The sequence below is a fragment of the Cydia strobilella genome, chromosome 21 (genome assembly GCF_947568885.1).
Source record: "Cydia strobilella chromosome 21, ilCydStro3.1, whole genome shotgun sequence".
Lineage (NCBI taxonomy): Eukaryota > Metazoa > Arthropoda > Insecta > Lepidoptera > Tortricidae > Cydia > Cydia strobilella.
The window spans coordinates 2,431,754-2,451,430 of NC_086061.1; the positions used below are offsets into that span (position 1 = coordinate 2,431,754).

The 19,677-nt window shown below is 39.7% G+C and overlaps 3 protein-coding genes across 4 annotated transcripts; 1 reads left to right on the forward strand and 2 right to left on the reverse strand.

Annotated features, from left to right (window-relative positions):
* The first annotated feature begins 2,183 nt into the window (after window positions 1–2,183).
* On the forward strand, window positions 2,184–8,576 carry LOC134751194 (26S proteasome non-ATPase regulatory subunit 9). The gene is made up of 4 exons (XM_063686573.1): window positions 2,184–2,466; window positions 5,810–6,045; window positions 6,975–7,088; window positions 8,183–8,576. The coding sequence occupies exons 1-4, from the start codon at window positions 2,256–2,258 to the stop codon at window positions 8,282–8,284; spliced, it is 663 nt and encodes a 220-aa protein (XP_063542643.1). The 5' UTR covers window positions 2,184–2,255; the 3' UTR covers window positions 8,285–8,576.
* LOC134751193 (dual specificity protein phosphatase 23-like) lies at window positions 8,474–11,494 on the reverse strand. Its single transcript, XM_063686572.1, has 4 exons — window positions 11,359–11,494; window positions 10,390–10,802; window positions 9,969–10,092; window positions 8,474–8,858 (listed from the first exon to the last, which is right to left on the reverse strand). The coding sequence occupies exons 2-4, from the start codon at window positions 10,777–10,779 to the stop codon at window positions 8,548–8,550; spliced, it is 825 nt and encodes a 274-aa protein (XP_063542642.1). The 5' UTR covers window positions 10,780–10,802; window positions 11,359–11,494; the 3' UTR covers window positions 8,474–8,547.
* A 477-nt stretch (window positions 11,495–11,971) lies between these two features.
* Window positions 11,972–19,503, reverse strand: LOC134750908 (dual specificity protein phosphatase 23-like). 2 transcript variants are annotated; one of them, XM_063686148.1, is made up of 4 exons: window positions 19,417–19,503; window positions 13,767–14,188; window positions 12,819–12,942; window positions 11,972–12,470 (listed from the first exon to the last, which is right to left on the reverse strand). In XM_063686148.1, exons 1-4 carry the CDS (start codon window positions 19,418–19,420, stop codon window positions 12,319–12,321), a joined length of 702 nt encoding a protein of 233 aa, XP_063542218.1. In that variant the 5' UTR covers window positions 19,421–19,503; the 3' UTR covers window positions 11,972–12,318. The 2 variants fall into 2 exon arrangements, with proteins under 2 accessions (XP_063542218.1, XP_063542217.1); XM_063686147.1 differs by lacking the exon at window positions 19,417–19,503 and adding an exon at window positions 14,277–14,478.
* Window positions 19,504–19,677: the final 174 nt, after the last annotated feature.

Here is a 19,677-nt window from a genome sequence, read left to right on the forward strand (position 1 = left end):
CTGTAACCAGGCTGTATCTCATGAACCATGATAGCTAGCATGGGCGTAGCCAGCATTTTTTAAGGGGTGGGGCAGAAGTAGGGGAGGCTGTTTCAACCGTACCCTGTTACCATACAGGGTACGGTTGAAACAGCTCGAATATTTTCGATCTACAGGAGAGTGAGGGTTAGGGGAAAGAGGAGCGGATAAATAGTACTTATGCCTTATGGGAAACGGTCGAAGAGATAGTTCAGATCCGGAAACCGCCATCAACTTTTAGTATGTTGTTGGGCATGGTATTGGGTCCCCAAAACTTGAAAATGACCAATTTGGATTTTTTATACTTTTATATTTTATACTTTAACCTATATTTTGGTACAATTTTTTTTTCATTTTTGGTCTGATTTTGATTTTTTGATATCTGTTTATGGCTTGAGACATCATCTTTAATATTGTAGTAGTACATCGCTTTAACGTCCGACTTTTGGTTTGGTTGTAAAACCCAAATAATCGAATTTTTTTTTTACTACATTTTGATTTCTTTTGTAAATTGCTCTTAAACTACTACAGTGTAGAAATTAAATATAGAATATTTAATACCCCACATGTGTATGTGCAATGCAGTTTGGGAGTCATTCCGCTGAAGTAGATGGCCGGCGCCGCTGTCTCCCGGCAGTTTTGGAAACCCAATACTAAATAACATAGTAAAAGTTGAAAGCGGATTCTGGATCTGAACTATATTCCCATAAGGCAAATCATATTACGATTCAGTTTTTTTTTTTTCGATTCGATACTTTTACGGAGTATTTCAATTATTAGTTTTAGTGTACGTAGGCTGTTTTGTTTCGAACCCAAGTTTATTTTTATTGGTAAACCAGGGGTTGAGTGCAGTAGTAACAGAAAAAAAAATGTCCTTACTATCTTGTAGTTGTGAAAATAGCACAAGACTAGGGTAGATTTAATAATTAATAGGTACTAACAAGGAAGAAAAAAGGCCTGTAAATAATCTAACTTCAGGCCTGTCCAGACGGAGACAATTTTTCCCTAATCTGATTAAATTGTCCAGTCAAATCAGGCCGTGCGGACGCAAACGCCAATTTGGCTCACCGATTATGACCGATATTACCGATAAAATGGGGTGCGGGCGCAGGAATACCAATTTGTGACGCTAGTATTTGGGGGGCATTTTTTAATCGTTTAAATATTTTTTATTTTTAAATATTTGAGCGTTCTAAATTGAACAAATGCCCCCAAATACTAGCGTCATAAATTGGTATTCTTGTGTATGCACCTCAATTTTTTTCAGTAATATCGGTCATAATCGGTGGTCGAAATCAGCGAGCCATATTGGCGTTTGCGTCCGCACCACCTGATTTCATCAGACAATCTAATCAGATTGGCGAAAAATTGCTCCCGTCTGGACTGGCTTAACTTCGTCCGGAAATCGCAAATAACTCTAATAAACAAAAAACTATAAACTATAAAAGACACGATCTCTGTGCATGCGCGCTTGATTCGCGGAGTAATTTTTAAATTACCTAAATTAATATTTAATTTTCTGGTCAGACCAGAAGCGGTCAGAGATCAGGGTGGGGCAACTGCCCCACCTTGCCCCACCGTGGCTACGCCCATGATAGCTAGACAGTTGAAATTTTCACATATGATGTATTTCTCTTGCCGCTATAACAACAAATACTAAAAAGTACGGAACCCTCGGTGCGTGAGTCCGACTCGCACTTGGCCGGTTTTTTTATTAACGGCCAGCCCTTTCAAGTAACCACCAAGTAACTAGTTAATAATCTGTGGTTTATGGTGGGCTACAAATCTACTCTAACAATCATATTTGAATCATATTGAAGCGTTGCGTATGTTCTGTCCCTCACGGGCACACGCGGTAGCCGTAGGCCACTTCTATAGGTGCTACTTTTGCTGCTTTTTAACCAGTTATATACCGTTTTTTGTTAAGCTGGCAATATTCAACCTAGTTTTTTTTTGTTTTACTTATTGGATTGGGAATATGTTGGGAATGAAATTTTCCGAGGATCTTGACCTCTACCATTTTCAGAGAAAGCCGCCAAAACACTGATTAAGAACATTTAAAATAAAAATGTAAATCCCCTAATCGAATAAGCGGTTCTTAATTCACCTCAAACACACTGAAACGTCAAAATGACGTCAGATTTGAACTGTCATAACAAAAAAAACGCAAGTCAAGTTCATCAACAATCATAAATTTCATAATAGAATTCCGATTATTTCACACTTTTTGGAGAAATATGGTTGGATTTAATATGGACGGGCCGGCGAGAGACCGAGTACTGACACTCATGGAGGAGAAGAATAGACTAGAGAGAGAGATTCGCGATCAGACGGCGGTGTTGGAAACCAACAATGTTGGTATGCACGACTCGCTGGTTGACGCTGATGGGTTTCCGCGGAATGATATAGATGTGTACAAAGTGCGACATGCTCGGCATCAGATCATCTGTGAGTATCGTACATAATAGTATTTACAAATGACCAATAATACATTGATAATAATAATAATAATATTTATATTATATATTATATATTTATATATTAAGCAGGGCAGCTTGTGGCGAGCTGTTGGGGAGTGACGACCCCACGGACCCGAGTGCTCCAGAGAGTCGGTCAGGGTCTCCGTCTCCGGCGTGTCTTCGTCGGTCGGAGTGGACCCCAAGGGGACCCGCAGGACTCTCAGCTCTGGCTTGCCTTCATTGGCCGTCCAGAGGGGAGTCGTAAGAGCTATATGCTCCAGGGGTGGAAGTGAAAGATGCATAAGACGCGAGTTGGCACAGTGGCTGTTAACAGTCACTGGGTAGAAAGCGGCGCACACCTCTCGACACCCCTGAGCCGCTCACACCGGTGTTGCTCCTGGTCGTCTTCACGACGGCAGTTTCAGGGGCCCATCTAGTCAGCGGCAAGTCACCACCTGCCGCGATAACGTGTATTAACATTGTTATGGCAGGTGTCCGGAGTTCTTTACAATAGCCCAGTCTCATTGCCCACCCAAACTTCAATCCATAGACCGGTATACTGTTCACTTTTTCTGCAATAGTCCCAATGCCTGCTGCGACCGGTTCATGGGTGTCTATTGTTGCGCCTGTGAACGGGTTCCAGCAGGCGTTCTACATGACATTAAAGCTCTCCAAGGGGCCTCTACGTGTTGGATCTATATCCCCACGCAAGCCTATCAAAAGACCGGGATTTATAGGCCCGTGATATCCAAGGAGATACAAATAATAATAATAATAATAAAGCCTTTATTTCTCATTTACATAGTTACGTTACAATTTACATTTTAATGAATTAATTTATATATTTATTTCTATTGAGGTACCCAGTGTCGGGCAAAGGCCTCCTCCAGCTCCTTCCAGTGTGTCCTGTCTTTAGCCTTACGGGTCCAAGCATGTTCAGCCACTTTGGTAATATCATTAACCCATCTTTGCTTTGGCCGGTGGGCTGCACGCTTGTCTTCAAGTGGATACCAATGTAGAATCTTCTCGCTCCATCTATTGTCGGTTGTTCTTACTATGTGGCCTGCCCATCTCCATTTCAGTCTACATGCAAGTTCGGCTGCGTCTGTTACTTTTGTTATTTTCCTAATATCACAGTTTCTTCTTCTGTCACGTTTTTTAATATTAAGCATACTTCTCTCTGTAGCTCTCTGGAAAACATTTATCTTTTGTATGATGTCTTTGGTAAGTGTCCAAGTTTGGCAACCATATAGTAGTGTTGGGAGTACTATTGAGTCCATGGCTTTCTTTTTTAAGTGTATGGGGAGTTGTGACTTAAATATTGTTTTTAAGGACCAGTACTTACTCCATGCTAGTTTTATGCTTCGGTCGACTTCATTAGACATTGATAATAAGTGTTATAAAATGAATATTAAAACTAAAACTAACTACAATTATAATAACTTAAGCTAAAAATTAAAAATATCTATCAAAATTTTGTGCCCTTGGTAGGGTGCCCATCACGCAGGCAGCGTTCCCGCGCTGGATTGCTATGGCCAATCTTTGCGCGAGAAAGCCGCCTGCGCGTGGGTCACCTGAGGCCTCCCTTAGGCCTTTGCTGAGCGCCTTGTGGAGCCCCTGTGCCCCCCTACCCCACGGGCCTAGTGTCTCGACGCCAAATGCTACAAACTCGTAGTGTGCGCCGAGACAACTATATTTATTTACCTTGAAGCGTTCTCGGACGTCAGCTGCCGCCCCGGCCTGTTTGCTGGTAGCTGAAATGTAGGACGCCGCCAACGTATTTGCGCAGGTGGCGTCCCACACCAGCGCGCGGCCTATCCGCCAGGGGATCAACGACATCCCGTCGGGGCACTTGCCGATATCCCTTGCGATCTTGGGCTCCAGAGCCGCAGGGACGTTGGCGCTGATGAGCGCTCTCCTCAGGATGTCGTTTAGAGCGGCATGACGGGATAGGCGGCCGGCGCCCGAGGAACAGGCGAGTCCATGGTGGCAGAGGCGATCAACGGAGGCTCCACAAGAGGTGCAGCTGTGGTCCACACTTACATCGGCCCCGACCCGGAGACCGATAGCGATTCTGAGCGTGTTCGGGTCAATGAAAGTGCCGGTGTTGGGTTAAGGATAGGCGTGCAGCCATTGTCCAGATTCTGGTCTAGACACAGCTAGGAGCCTTGTGCGGTCCCTTCCCGACAACGTGTCAATTAGAGATTTTAGAACGGCAGTGGAGGCTTAAGTTGTCCCAGGCCCTTTGCCTCTTGGGTTTAGATGGCACATCTGGCAGTTCAGTTAGCCAGGCACTCCTGGCCTCATCCAAGCACGCGATCTCGCAGTTTGATGCCGATGGGGCTTTGAGGATTTTACCTGCGACCTATAAAATAAATGTAGGACTGGGCTAAAGACCAACTACAACTAGGTATGTGTATTTTAAATGAATACTTAAAATTTCCTAGTAAGAATGGTTGCAGAATTTAAAGAAAGCAAACACCTATCAGATTTAACAAGCTGTTGATAATTGTGTATCCACCAAACATTCTCGTCTCACAAGTCAAGTCTACACCTCAATATTGGCAGAATCCACCTTGCTAAACTTAGTGAGGAGTAAAGCCATGAATAGGAAAAAAAAAGTTGTGTGTCCATACTGTCTGTGTTTACTAAGTTTTATGAATAATGAAAGGGCAAAGAAAGCTTCAAAAAAAAAAAAATTTACATGTAAAAGTGCCCCTGTGGCCTATTTGCTGAATAAATGTTTGATGTTTGATGTTGAATGGTTAGTAGCGGTAAATTAAAAAAATTTAGGCATGAAGGGTTATCTCCCATAGAAAATTTGAATTTCGCGCCTTTTTCTACTGACTAGTGTTTGAGTTAGTTAGTTTTGCTGGGCATTTTCTGCAAATCGACATCCAAATGTGCCTATTTTGCGTGAAACGGGGTAGCGTAGCGCTACTCTAACCACCCCAGCTCCTCCACGAAGCCTAGCAAAGTCTTCAGGTTGCTAGCTGCCTCCTCCAGTATGCATGGATTCTCTAGGTATTTGCTTCTATATACACAGATTCTGATTCTGTTTACAGTCTAAAAGTCAATGTCTGCATGTTTTCTTGTTTATCTTCTCTACCTTAAGTAAATCTAATATTTAAGTTAATTTATTCAATAAGTTATATTAGTTGTTTATATACTCTCTTTGAAATATACATGTGTGAGCTGTGGTCACCTGTAAGTGGCTAAACATCAGTAATGTTAATTATCCTTGTTCTAATGTACTAGTCTATATGTATTATCTGTTGGTGATCCTTAAATGAATAAAATAAAAATAAAATAATTATAAGAAAATATTCTAGGTCTCCAGAATGACCACAAAGCCCTAATGAGAAGAATAGAGAAGGGGTTGGCTGAGGTACATGCAGACCTCATGGGGTCCACTGGGGAAGGTTCTGCTGCCCAAGCTCTTGAATCCCTACACATGAACGGAAATGGGACACATCATCAAGCAGATAGCCCTATGGAGGTGGACGATGACCGTCAGGTGTTTGCAAGGGTTTCTTTTGTCCACAATGGGTCTCCAGCCGATGATGCAGTGAGTATTCACATAGTAACTAGTAATAATGAAATGTTAAACTTGTTTAACAAAACCAGACAAGTGCGAGTCGGACTCGCCCACCGAGGGTTCCGTACATTTTAGTACTTGTTGTTATGTTATGAAATGCATCATCTGTGAAAATAAATTTCAACTGTCTAGCTATCACGGTTCATGAGATACAGCCTGATGACAGGCAGACAGACGGACAGTGGAGTCTTAGTAATAGGGTCCCGTTTTGACTCTTTGGGTACGGAACCCTAAAAATTAAGTAGTACATCTGACAGTGGCACACTTATTATAAAAGTTGCTATTCCAACGCAATCTAGTCATTCATACAAGCAATTTTTGTTTTAGAATAGGGGATGTTACTGCAATGTTCTGCCACCAGAGTGCAGCACTGCCCTTTTTAGTAAACCATAGAGTAACTGTAGGTACATACTGTACCTTTAACAGGTTTTTGTCAAGTTTTCAGAGATAATGAAATATGACATTGATGCATCAAGGCGGTTTGTTTACAGAGGACCTACCGGGAAACGCGAATCCGAAATTTCGCTATCTTTATCGCTCGCTCGAATATGCAATCATTTATCTATATTTGAATACATTTTATCGTATTTTTATAAATCTTCATTTTTAGTTTTAAAGTGTGTCGACAGATGGCAGTGAATTTACTGGGGTTACAAAATTTACTATGACAGTACCGCTCTAGTATAAGTTACTCTATGATAATATACACTTAATAACCATGAAAACTGATAATTTTGTGTAGTATTTTAAATACTAAGTAACCTGTTTACATAGCTGTTTTCAGTGTGAGATTATGATCTTTAGTTAGTTTAAGATTAAATATTGTGGAATTGTTTGCATACTAGGACAGCATGATTGTGTTAATGAGTACCCAACGGTCCATATTATTTTACTTGCAGGGGTTGTGTGTCGGCGACGAGGTGATCCAGTTCGGGTCCATCACGGCACAGAACTTCAACGACATGTCGCAGGTGCATGACGTCGTGTCGCACTCCGTGGGCCAGCGTGTACAGGTAATCTTCGAGTGTTAATCATATTTGCGAAGTTGGTCATACTGAAAAGCTTTTACTAAGCGCTGATGGCCTAGCGGTAAGGGCGTGCGGCTTTCAATCCGGAGGTCGCGGGTTCAAACCCCGGCTCGTACCAATGAGTTTTTCGGAACTTTTGTAGGAAATACCATTTGATATTTACTAGTCGCTTTTCGATGAAGGAAAACATCGTGAGGAAACCGTACTAATCCCAATAAGGCCTAGTTCCCCCTCTGGGTTGAAAGGTCAAATGGCAATTGCTCTCGTAAAAACTCGTACCTACGCCAGCGCCAATTCTTGGGATTAGTTGCCAAGCGGACCCCAGGCTGCCATGAGCCGTGGCAAAATGCCGGGAAAACGCAAGGAAGAAGAGACAACCAACTCAGAATATGAAGCAAAAAAATTTTTTTTTCTCATAAAAAACTTCGTTATCTGCCGAAATTTATTAAAATATAGTTGTTTGGTTCGTACATACTACTATGTTTATCTTACAAAGTGTGGCTAAAAATGATTGAGAAACACCCTATACTTTATGGCCTTACAGCTGACTCAAGAAAAGAGAGAACGGATATACTTGTCGTTAGTCATGACAGACTATATTGTTATGAGGCTATAATTCATACTAATATTATAAATGCGAAAGTCTGTCTGTCTGTGTGTTACTTCTTCACGCTTAAACCGCTGAACCGATTTAGTTGAAATTTAGCATAGTTTGAGTTCCGGGGAAGGACATAGGATCGTTTTTACCCCGAAAATAAATCATCCCTTAAGAGGGTGAAAAGCGGGGTGGAATCATGGTGGAATTGAGATAATTAATGAGCTGCCTGATAATTTGTGTCCATAAATTATGCCCAAATTGAATGATTGCTATAAGACTTTCTCCAGGCGCTAAACTTACTCTAGCTGCTGTTACTGATTCCACGCAGACGAAGTCGTGGGCAAAAGCTAGTATAATATGTCATATTCAAGGTCAATATCACGTTTTGTAGCTTATAGGCGACTGCTGATAGTGCTAATTTCATAAATGTTAACTTATTAACTGGACTTATAAAAAACTAAGTGATTGATTTGTATTTAAGGTACGCGTGCGTCGCTCGCGCCTGGTGCTGAACCTGTCCGTGCTGCCGCGGCCGTGGGCGCAGCCCGGCCTGCTCGGCTGCCAGATCAACAGGATCGCCTAGGCCTATATACGAGTAGGAGCCCTACGGAGGTGAAGCATCGTGTTCCACACTGCCTGAAATATTGTGGCTTTTGTGTTTGCCCCAGTTGTCTCAAAAATCATTTAAAAATATTTTTGATGAATAGACGTGGATAAAAATATTTGTCGCAATTTAAATACCAGATATGTGAGGTGTGCATTTGTTAAACTGTTCACCGTGTGAAATGTATTTATTTCCGTACAAAAGTACTAAAAGTTGTTCAAGTTATATTGTACATACTAAAATTAGAAATAAATTCTATGATTGATGATCATTGTGTTCGTTTTTTTTTCGCACAACTTTTTGATTAGCTCTCTTCTGTCAACGAAGTCTTCTTCAAACTTGACGACCGTTTCTTTCTTGACATTTTTGTCCTTTTTCTTGGTTATTTGTTGGTCTTCATCTTCATTGTCGGTGTCTTCAAACATGTGTTTTATGGAGCAGTCGAAGTAGAGTTTGTCTTCGACGAGGCGGTAGTCTGGTTTCTCTATGGTCCCGCGCACGCAGTCATGGTAGTGGCACACGATCTTTTCTTGCTCGTAGGTTTCACAGGACCCTGAGAATGTTAAATGCATAATAAGTCTCTTTTAGTTTTTATAATAAAATATAAATTAGTATCTTATACACAATATCAATTGGTAAATATCAAGTGATATTCTATACATTCCGGGGTTTAGAAGCAACACGTCTTAGGTACCGCTGAACAACCAACATGCAATGAATATAACCCTTGGATGGATATCGCGTTATAATTACCTCTAAGCCTCACGGACGCGATACCTACACACACCTACCTATACCCACCCTACCTACACACCTACCTACCTGCACATGCGTTTTCTAACAAAAAATATGAAAAGTAAAAACCCCTTAGGATAATTATAGAGGTTTATGACATTCTTCACTAAAGGGTCGGGCGGCGAAGCCCGGCATTCAGGGCGCTTCGTGCGCTCTTACATACCGCCCTTCACACTTAAAGGTCGGGCGAAGCCCGACATTCAGCGCGCTTCGCGCGCTCTTGCGTACAGGGCGCCTGTGGCGCCCTTCACACTTAAAGGTCGGGCGAAGCCCGACATTCAGCTCTTACATACAGAGCGCCTGTCACACTTAAAGGTCGGGCGAAACCCGACATTCAGCACGCTTCGCGCGCTCTTACATACAGGCGCTCTTACATATTTGTGCTGTTTATTAATTTAATTAACTATAGGAGATTTTTGTAATATCAACTTCACGTGCAGGTCTATAAGTGCATACGAACTTAGAAATATTAACCTGGTAAACTGGCCGACCAGCTGACTAGTCCGCCGATTGATCGGCCATCTGAGCGCCGATTAGTTGGCTAGACGGCCAAATCAATAGTTAGTACAGTCGCCATCAGATATATCAAGGCGGCCAAGGTGCTCAAAAATATCTGAACACGCACTCTAGTGCCTTGACAATAGAGGCGTGTTCAGAGATCCGATATATCGGATGGTGACTGTACATTACTAAGCACCACTTGCACCATCTTACTAACCCGGGGTTAACCGGTTAAACCGTTAATCCAGTGACAAATTGTACTGGTAACCATGGTAACTCCAGGTTTAACCGGTTAACCCCTGGTTAGTGGGATGGTGCAAGTGGCCCTAATAAATACATAACATGACGGAGAGCCAACGCTCCTTACCTGGGCGTTGCACGCGCACGGTGAGCACGGCGCGCTCGGGCGCCATGTCGCTGAAGTGCACGAGGTAGCACGCCAGCATCGTACCCGTGCGCCCGCGCCCGTGCCGGCAGTGCACGCCGATCACCTGCGACACCACGCTAGCATTAGTTTTTAGATCAGTGAGGCGAGGCTAGGGTATTTTCATGAGGGTCGTGGATTTTTATTTGGGTTGGTTTTGGTCGCTCCTAGGGCCATCCATACCATACCATATCTAAATGCGTTAGAAAAAAGGTGCCTGATAAAATAAAATAGCACAAAGCTCTCTTTCGAAGATTGATTACTAGGCCAAGCGTTAAAGATCTTGATGAAGTACGTAGGTGGCTTGTTTGGTGGTTTATTGTAACTTTACGTAAATATAAAATGAGTAAAAGTACCTACATACCTCTCCCCTGATCTCTGCTCTCTCACAAATTTCAATAAACTTGATGATCTGCCGCAACGTCGGCGTCCCGAACTCTTTTATCCTTATCTCAGTCCATTTAAGCTTCTTCTTGCAGTCCAGGATCGGCGGTCTCCTCTCGGGCGACAGCGTGATCAAGTGGTTGATGCCAGCGTCCGCCAAGTAGTTCAGATTGGCCACGGTTTGCGGCCAGCCCATGGCGGCGACCTTGCCTTCGACGAACCACGAGAAGTTGTAAGGCGGATATGTTTCGTACTCCTCTTCCACGGGCTTTGGACTCTCCTCGATAGGTTTTTCCTCTTTTTTCTCTTCAGTGTATTTATACAGGAGCCTGGAGAGCTTGAGGTTGGTTCGCATTTTTTGAGAACTCATTTTTATAGGTTGTTTAATAGCACCTGAAGTAAGAATGTAAGAAGTCACGTTAAAAGCTTTGTAACGGTAGGTACTTGCCTAAGTACTCGGTGGACCTTATGCCTTTTGTAATAAGGTTTACGAACTGACAGTTAACAGTGTGGGCGATGGTACATATATACCTACCTATACTCATGTATATATCATGTTTTACGGAGCTTCATATGAACTTTTGTTAAGATAGTATCTTTAAAATGTATAGGTACCTGTTATCTCTACTAGGTGTAACCTAAAATTTTTAACCTCAAATCTAAGCTACATATAATAGGATTGCAGGTCGCTGGTGAAATCAGTAGGTTTCAATTGAACAATCAAGAAGTCAAATCATAATAAAAAGGATTGCATTTTAATAGCAAATCGTCATTTATTAATTTTAAAGTGAACTTTTAATCTAACTATATGATCGAGACAAATCGAATACAGCAGCAAACATCAGAATGCTTATGCATCGAATTGCGCATGTCCTGCACTAACAGCTTAGTACTCGTTTATATTTATCAAACACGTCACACGAAACATTTAAACGTTCCCCCAACTTACCTTACGTTCACAACTCCATTCACAAATGAAATAAACAAGAATCCAACTTCCTACAGTGAAGTAATACAAGTCCATAAAACAATTGCGGTGCTACACGACATTGCAGCTATTTCAGCCGGCAGACGAGTTGGCATCGCGGTTGGGCGGGTGCCAGGGCTCGTCCGTTGGCAAGTCTGGCTTGTACGTGTTAATTAATTGGTTATTTTAAGCAATGAGAGCACTTCGTGAGAGTATCGATTTGAGTTGCCACTTAACTGCCGTTGGCACAGCACATTCGACAGTCATCTATCCGTCATAAAATGACAAAACCTACATGTTTACTCCTCATACTCCTCAAGAACACTTAAATGTGCATTAATTATTACACCTTCGGATAAAAATATTCAGTAAGATTGTAGTATCTTAAAATAGAAAGTAATTAAGTAATTACTTTAATTTAATTTGAATCCCTCCTTTTTTATGGTCATAGATGTAGTAAATCTTACATTAACGTAACTAAACGAGGACAAAATCCGGTTCGAAGGACCAATTTAAACTAAACACAAGTTGGTTATAACCATTTAATGTTAAGTTTCAGGTACAACAAATAACATTCACAACAAACAATCAAATCAGTCAATATCTTAGATCACTGGCTTACACTTACATTTAATTAATCAGAGCAAAGCACGTAATAGGTACTTATACACCACGCTCAATAAGAAATTCATACGTCCAATGGTTCCGAATCAAGCGTGGTGTGTAAGCTTTATAGGTGTATAATTTCACATTTCTCTTAAAATACAACGCCAAAAACATTAGCTCCTATGTGCCTTCCTATACTTGTTATTGAATGGTACTCATTTTCTGGCGATTTCAGCCAACCCAAAGAGTAAAGAAACTTGGTTGTTTAGATGTAGGCCTCGAATTTTGACGGCTTTGCAACCACAATTGAGTTCATTTCTTTTGCAACAAAACTATTTATTGGATGTTATTCTTGTTGCATTCTTTAGCGGCTTGTATGAAGTCCTCCATGACGTCGCCCGACACGCCGAACTTGAGCGGGTTGTCCTCTGTCAGGTACATGAAGTACTGACCCACCGCCTCCTCGTGCTCCGCGGAGTCGCACGAGCCTGGAACACGAACAAAGAAAGGGAATTTAAATACAAATAAATAAACTACAAGTTAATGACCGAACCTACTTATTCGAACATAAAGCTTTGCACTTTGCTATAGGTTCATGATGTACTGTTACGAATCCAACATGTATTCATCTTGACATGTTAACTAACCCAATTAACGTGTCTTGAACGTGTTTTTGAGCGTCTTCAAACTGTCAGTTTCAGTAACTAGTTTTAAATATCTAATACATCCTCCCTGATAGGTCGTTTCCCTTACAGTACACATGTACAGCCAGCAGGTCATTTTACATGTCCGATTCTGCCGCTGACTACTATGGGTTTGTGACTGATTGTAGCTACCTGAGCGAATCATTCGGATGGTGTTTAGCGCCTGGTCGGGCAGGTACCGGTGGAAGTGCACCAGGTAGGCGGCCAGCATGATGCCCGAGCGGCTGCGGCCTTGCCGGCAGTGCACGCCCATCACCTGAACACGGGATTTCAATAAAATTAATTCTAATAATAGGTAACAGTCGTCAAAAATAGCTTGTAATTATTAATCATAATCACTTGCACAAAACTCGGTGTTAATGGTATCAAATTAAACGATCTCTCTGACGTCCGCCTGCAAGAAGTTTAGCCTATTTAAATTCAGGCTTTTGCTTATTGATATTAATTAAACCTTGTCTTGGACATTTTTTAACAACCCAGATTAAGTAAACTAACTCAAGGTGCTTGTCTCCGTATACAAAGCGTGACTGATGGTTAAAGGAAAGTTGCTCGGAAAGTAAAAGTAGATAAGATAATTTACTGTAGTACAGTAGTTGGTACTGTAGGTGGGTACCTAGTAGATAAATAAATATCAAATGTCAACGTCTCAACTCTGAAGTAGGCATCTCATATTTAATAATAATGACTTTTAGCCAAAAGAACTCCCTTGAACTCTTCGCCCGCTTTGCAGCGATTATGAAGCTTGCCAATTTTCTTTAAAACTTGGTGAATTTGTGTATAAATAAAAACCACGTGGGTTTGTAATAACCTCAACATAATTTTTAAGTGCAATTAGTTGTTCCTTAAGGGACAGGTAGCAGAATATTGGTTTTACAACTTGGACCATTCAATCAAGAATATTTGCATCAAGAAAAGCAGCTGTGATCAAATTAAACCATACTTCTTTCTCTACTGAAGGCAGACAAACTATAATATAATACCCACTGCCCCCATCATATTTTATGTGATTTTAGAAGTGTGGTTTGTATTATGTAAGTATTATGTAAATAGCTAGTGTTGTAAGAAAATAGAATACAATACCTCGTCATTTTTATCAGCCCTTTTGCAAACGTCGATGAACTTCTTAATCTGGTCCAGTGAGGGCACCTCAAACTCCTCGACCGGTATTTCCGTCCATCGTATGCGCGAAACCCCTTCCACCGGGGGTTTCTTCCCCGCCGTCAGTGTTACCAGGTGCGTTATACCTTGATTGGTCAAATACTTTATGTTTTCTGTGTTTCTCGGGAAGGCCATGGCGGCCAGTTTTTTCGGTATAACCCAGGAGAATTTTAGAGGTGGATAAGCGTCGACTTCTATTTCTGGGAACGGATTTTCAGGGATTATAACAGTCAACTCGTTCCTTATTTCCTTTCTAGCTCCTGCTAGTTGCTTGTCGTCTTGCTCCGTGATATCTTCCATTCTCGTAAAAACTTGATATTCTTCGTCACCCATTTTGGATTTCACTGTAGTTAACAAAAGTTAAAGGTTAATTTACCTACTGTAGTTGGGACGACTGGATTAATCTAACTTTTTTAAATTGGGTTTACAAACACTGGCACTTTTCACACTGGCAGGTAGCACTGTTGACCATCGAGCTCGCTTTTTTACGTTGGACTGCCGAGACAACGGACGGAGAAAACTTGGCACTGACTCCAAACTCTGGAGGATGTAACATTTATTTCTGGAGACCCTAACCTTGGCCATAGGAAAATTACACTTTGGAAAGAAGCATTTATCTAATTTTCAGCTTTCTGGCGTTGTTATACGACGTATTTATATATATTTCAGGTTACAACGTAAGATTGTTGTGACGGTAAATAAAGCATTGAGAAAAAATCAACATGTCGTTATTAAGAGCCAACAGGAGTGGTCATTTCTCCATACAAACGTACTCGACTGTTTCCTCCCTGGTTTTTGAAGCTAGAGGAATGATTTTTTCAACACAGATTAATATTGTCAATATCTGTGTCGGTGTGTTTTGCTTTTTTTGATATTTTTGTTTTTTAAGGCGCTAGAGCCCTTCAAACATGGCCAAAAATGGCCTCACTGACTATGCCGCAATGAGAGGCGTGGTATTCAAAACTGGTATCAATTAGCCAAAAAATCAAAACAGTCCGACACAGACAATTTCATAATAATTTAGATTTCCAAATTTGGTTACGATTGCTTAAGTTTTGGAGGAGGAAACAGTCGAGTACGAAACCTCGATTTTTGAGATTTTTACGCAGGATTTTTCGCCTAAGCTGCAGTTGTCCTTATCGCACTAATTTTAGGGGCGGGGTCAAGTTTCTAAATACGTACACGGACAGAAAAGTGATGGGCAATAGTCGACATTGAAAGTCGATAATCTAGTGATGTGATAAGTTATCGATAAACCATAACAAAGTCGCGATTTGCCTCTTAGTAGGCGAAGTAAGTAAAGTGAGTATGCACTTTGGCCTCAGGGGATATCGTTTAACACTATAGGTATTTATTATTCCTTGGTTCATACAAAGCTGAGCTGACGCACTAGCTACGAGATTAAGTCCTGGCTACCCCCCAAAAAGGGAGGGGAAAAGTCGGCTTCTGCGGTCCAGTTTGCCTCTATTTCTACCTATCTCTTGATATGAGATCAAATTTGGTATAAATTTTGTGTAAATTAGGGACGAATAATTTATTTTAGAAATAATAGTTTCACATTTTCATACACAAATCTGAATATACGAACGAAAAATTAAAACTATATATAATTTTTGGTCACAGATTTGCTCTTTAGAAGCAAATTGTGGTGATTTGCACTAAAAATTAATTACACAATTTAGTTTATTCATTCTTTATTTAGAAAAGTATCAGTTCTAAGTACGTATTATTATATTGCTTTATATTTTACAATTTTCACTATTATTCAAAAATTTATTTTAAACAAAGTATTAATTTTATTAAAACTTTTGTGACGTGATCTCATGAAAGGGGCTCCACGAGGCGAAATACTTTTTACGCCAATTATTTTCTTTTTTTTTTAATTTACAACAAAGACGAAAGTTCGAAAAAAATGTGGTTACTTAATAATTGCCTAACTTGTTGAAAAAATTACTTTACATAATATCAATTTATAACCGTAGTATATTCCATGATATGTTTTAAATACACCATATTATTTCCTAATTTTTAAAAGAATATTTAATACCTTTAAAATAATATCTGTCTGTCTGTCTGTCAATCTGCCTGTCCGTCTGTCACCAGGCTGTATCTCGTGAACCGTGATAGCTAAAAAGTTGCAATATTTACGGATGATGTATTTCTGTTGCCGCTATAACAACAAATACTAAAAACAGAATAAAATATTTTTTTAAGTGGGGCTCCCAAACAACAAACGGGATTTTTTGCCGTTTTTTGCGTAATGGTACGGAACCGACTCGCACTTGGCCGTTTTTTGTTAATAGCTTTGAACTTTTTTTATGTGGGAATAAACGCTTCGAATACATTTTTCTAGACATCATTCTGAATCCAATGAGGTATCATACGTATTTTTAGGAATTAGTATCTCTATTAGTGGCAGCCGTACAAGCCCAATTTCAAAGAAAAACCGCAAATCGATGTACAGGTTAGCCGTTTGGCACACGCATACTAAGAGGTCAAAACAAAATTTTTGACCCGCAGTTTCTAAAAAAAATCCCTTAGGAGGGATATGCTGAAACATTTTTTTTGTATGAAAAAAAAAACATATTTTTTTTCCAAAAACCTATCGTGTGTGGTATCATACGAAAGGGCTTTTTGAGGCGATTCTAAAATTATACCACATCATTACATTTTAGCCATTTTTTTGTAAATTAAAACAAATAGAATTTTCAAAACACACCAAGTTTGGGGTCAAGTTAAAGGGTTAAGTAGAACTGTGTCACTTTGTATTGAAAAAAAAACTAAATAAATTTTTAATTGCTTTTTTGGGGTTACATATGAGGATATCACGTATCATTTGTACAAAAAAAATCAGCCATATCGTATCTGGAGGAGCCCAAACTTGGTATGTTTTGAAAATACTTTTTCTTTCAATTTAAGAAAAAACCGGCCAAGTGCGAATCGGAATCGGGCGCCGAGGGTTCCGTACATTACACAATTTAAACAATGTATTTTTATGTGAAACGTGAGTGAAAGGTAAATTGCGGTTTACGATTTATAACGTATTAAAAAAAAACTACTAACTAGATCTCGTTCAAACCAGTTCTCGGTAAAAGTTGGCAAGGTAATGTACATCATATATTTTTTCAGTTTTATCATTCTCTTATTTTAGAAGTTAGAGGGGGGGTTACACATTTTACCACTTTGGAAGTGTCTCTCGGTCTCGCGCAAACTATTCAGTTTAGAAAAAAAATATATGAGAAACCTCAATATCATTTTTGAAGACCTATCCATAGATACCACACACGTATGGGTTTGATGAAAAAAAAAATTTTTGGGTTTCAGTTCTATGGGGAACCCCTAAAATTTTTTTTTTCCTATTTTTGAGTGAAAATCTTAATGCGGTTCACAGAATACATCTACTTACCAAGTTTCAACAGTTCTTATAGTTTCGGAAAGAAGTGGCTGTGACATACGGACGGACGACAGACAGACAGACATGACGAATCCATAAGGGTTCCGTTTTTTGCCATTTGGCTACGGAACCCTAAAAATGGCTAAAATGCAATGATGTGGTATATTTTCAGAATCGCTTCAAAAAGCCCTTTCGTATGATAGATGAGAAGTATACGATAGGTTTAAAAAAAAAGTTTTTTTTTATACAAAAAAAGGTTTCAGCACTCCCCTCCTAAGGGAATTTTTTTTAGGAACTGCGGGTCAAAATTTTTGTTTTGACTAGTATATACGTGTACCAAACGGCTAACCTGTACATCGATTTGCGGTTTTTTTATGCGAACAGCTTACACTATTTTTTTCACCACCTTGAACCTTTTGTAGACTAGACTATTGTCCCAAAATATTGGGCGACGACCGGTCGTCTGGCCTAGGAGGTAGTGACCCTGCCTGTGAAGCCGATGGTCCTGGGTTCGATGATATGATATGATGAGCACAGATATTTGTTCCTGAGTCATGGGTGTTTTCTATTTGTATTTAAGTATTTATACCTATATATTATGTATATCGTTGTCTGAGTACCCATAACACAAGCCTCCTTGGGCTTACCGTGGGACTTAGTCAATCTGTGTAAGAATGTCCTATAATATTGATTTAATATTTATTATTATTTATTTATTTATTGGGTTTCATATTTATTCCGATCAGAATTAGGAGCTCTTCAATTTATACCTATTTTTATCAAAATCTGACACATAAATAAAAAAACGGACCATCAATAAAACTGTATAATTACATCAAAGTAAGAAATATCACATGTCACATGTTTCTTTATTATGATAATTTTATCTAACCTGAGGCTTTCTTTTTTTCTATTCAACGGAGCCGGAGAGCGGCAAATTTGTTTTTCAAGACGCTTGCTCGAAAAGATCTTATTTCATGCAGGTGTACTGAAGGGAAAAGGCCTATATTGTTCCCGCGGGAGTTATAGCTTTCTTTTTTAATTAGGTATGTCACTAATTCATACGAACCAAGTAAGTTATAAGTAAAATACTTTGTTTAAAATCAAGGTATAAGGGAGTTTTACTTTTAAAATACTCACGACTATAATTTAATATTTTTGTTTATCATATTTAAAAATATTTAATTGGATTAATTTAACAGCCGTTATCTTGTATGTTTTTATACAACAATGTTTTCTTGTATGTCCATGTTATGTTATGTTTTTTTACTATTCTGTAACTCGAAATGTTAATTAGATTGCAGGTTGTAGAAGGATATTGAATTTAGTTACTAAAAACGCGAGCGGCGTGAGGCCGGCGAGGAGCGCAAATAACGTGCACGTCGGTGTGCGTGCACCACACACACTGGGATAGTCCCTCGGTACGCGGTACCGCCCCCGTCAGCGCGACGACGATATTCTCTTTCAAATCTCAAAATTGAGTTTGGTCTCGGCTCCTGTTGGCTCTTAAGTAGGTATTTGAGACGCTTTTGAGGATAATAAATGGCCGCACAAAATCGTAAATAAGCTTTGCTTGAGATGTGACGCCATTGATAATTTAGTGAATGAGGGAAATGACGCCAGAGATTTTCGTAAACACATTAACATTATGCTGGAAATTGACGGGATTAAATTAGATTTGCCAGTTTGAAATAAGCGGTCCCCATTTACCGGATTCATGTGCGTCAATTAAGAGATGAAATTAGAAACGCAACGGTTCATAAAATAGGTAACTTACAGGTTTGTAAGTTGACATAAACAATAGTATCGTCCGGTGACAAACAAAACTCAGTGATTATTACTATTTAGAGTCATAGTAAACTGTACCTGTAACAAAACAAAGTTGTTGTTTTTTTATGCATTTAATGAGTTTTGGTTGTTACTGACGATGTATAAACTATAAATTAGCTTGCCAGAAAGGTAAGTATATTCTAGAGTTTGGTTGGTCATACTATAGTAGCAATTTGCTGGTGCTACCAAAAACTGGAACTGTATGCCACTAGGAAATGGTATCAAAGGCGCGTTATTTATCAAATCACATTAATTCTATTAATTTGACATGGTTGCATAACGCAGTGTGTGCGATGAACAGTGCTTGGTATGTCTTCATTCAACAATATTAATGTCTTTAATACTCACACATGTTAACTTATGAATTTAATAACACCAACAGTAACTACAGTGAATGTGGGCTGAAATCACTCCTAGCACTGGCTGAAAACAAACCGTCTTAGACAACCTGTGAGAATGTCACTGATGTATATCTTACCTATGTAGGATCACTCTTAAAATAAACCTTAAATATAGCATAGTAAGGATCAATATCAAAAAACAATAGTTAACCGGCCGAAAAAAATAATATTATCGATATGGATCGATTTTTGAAGGCGATTCTAATGC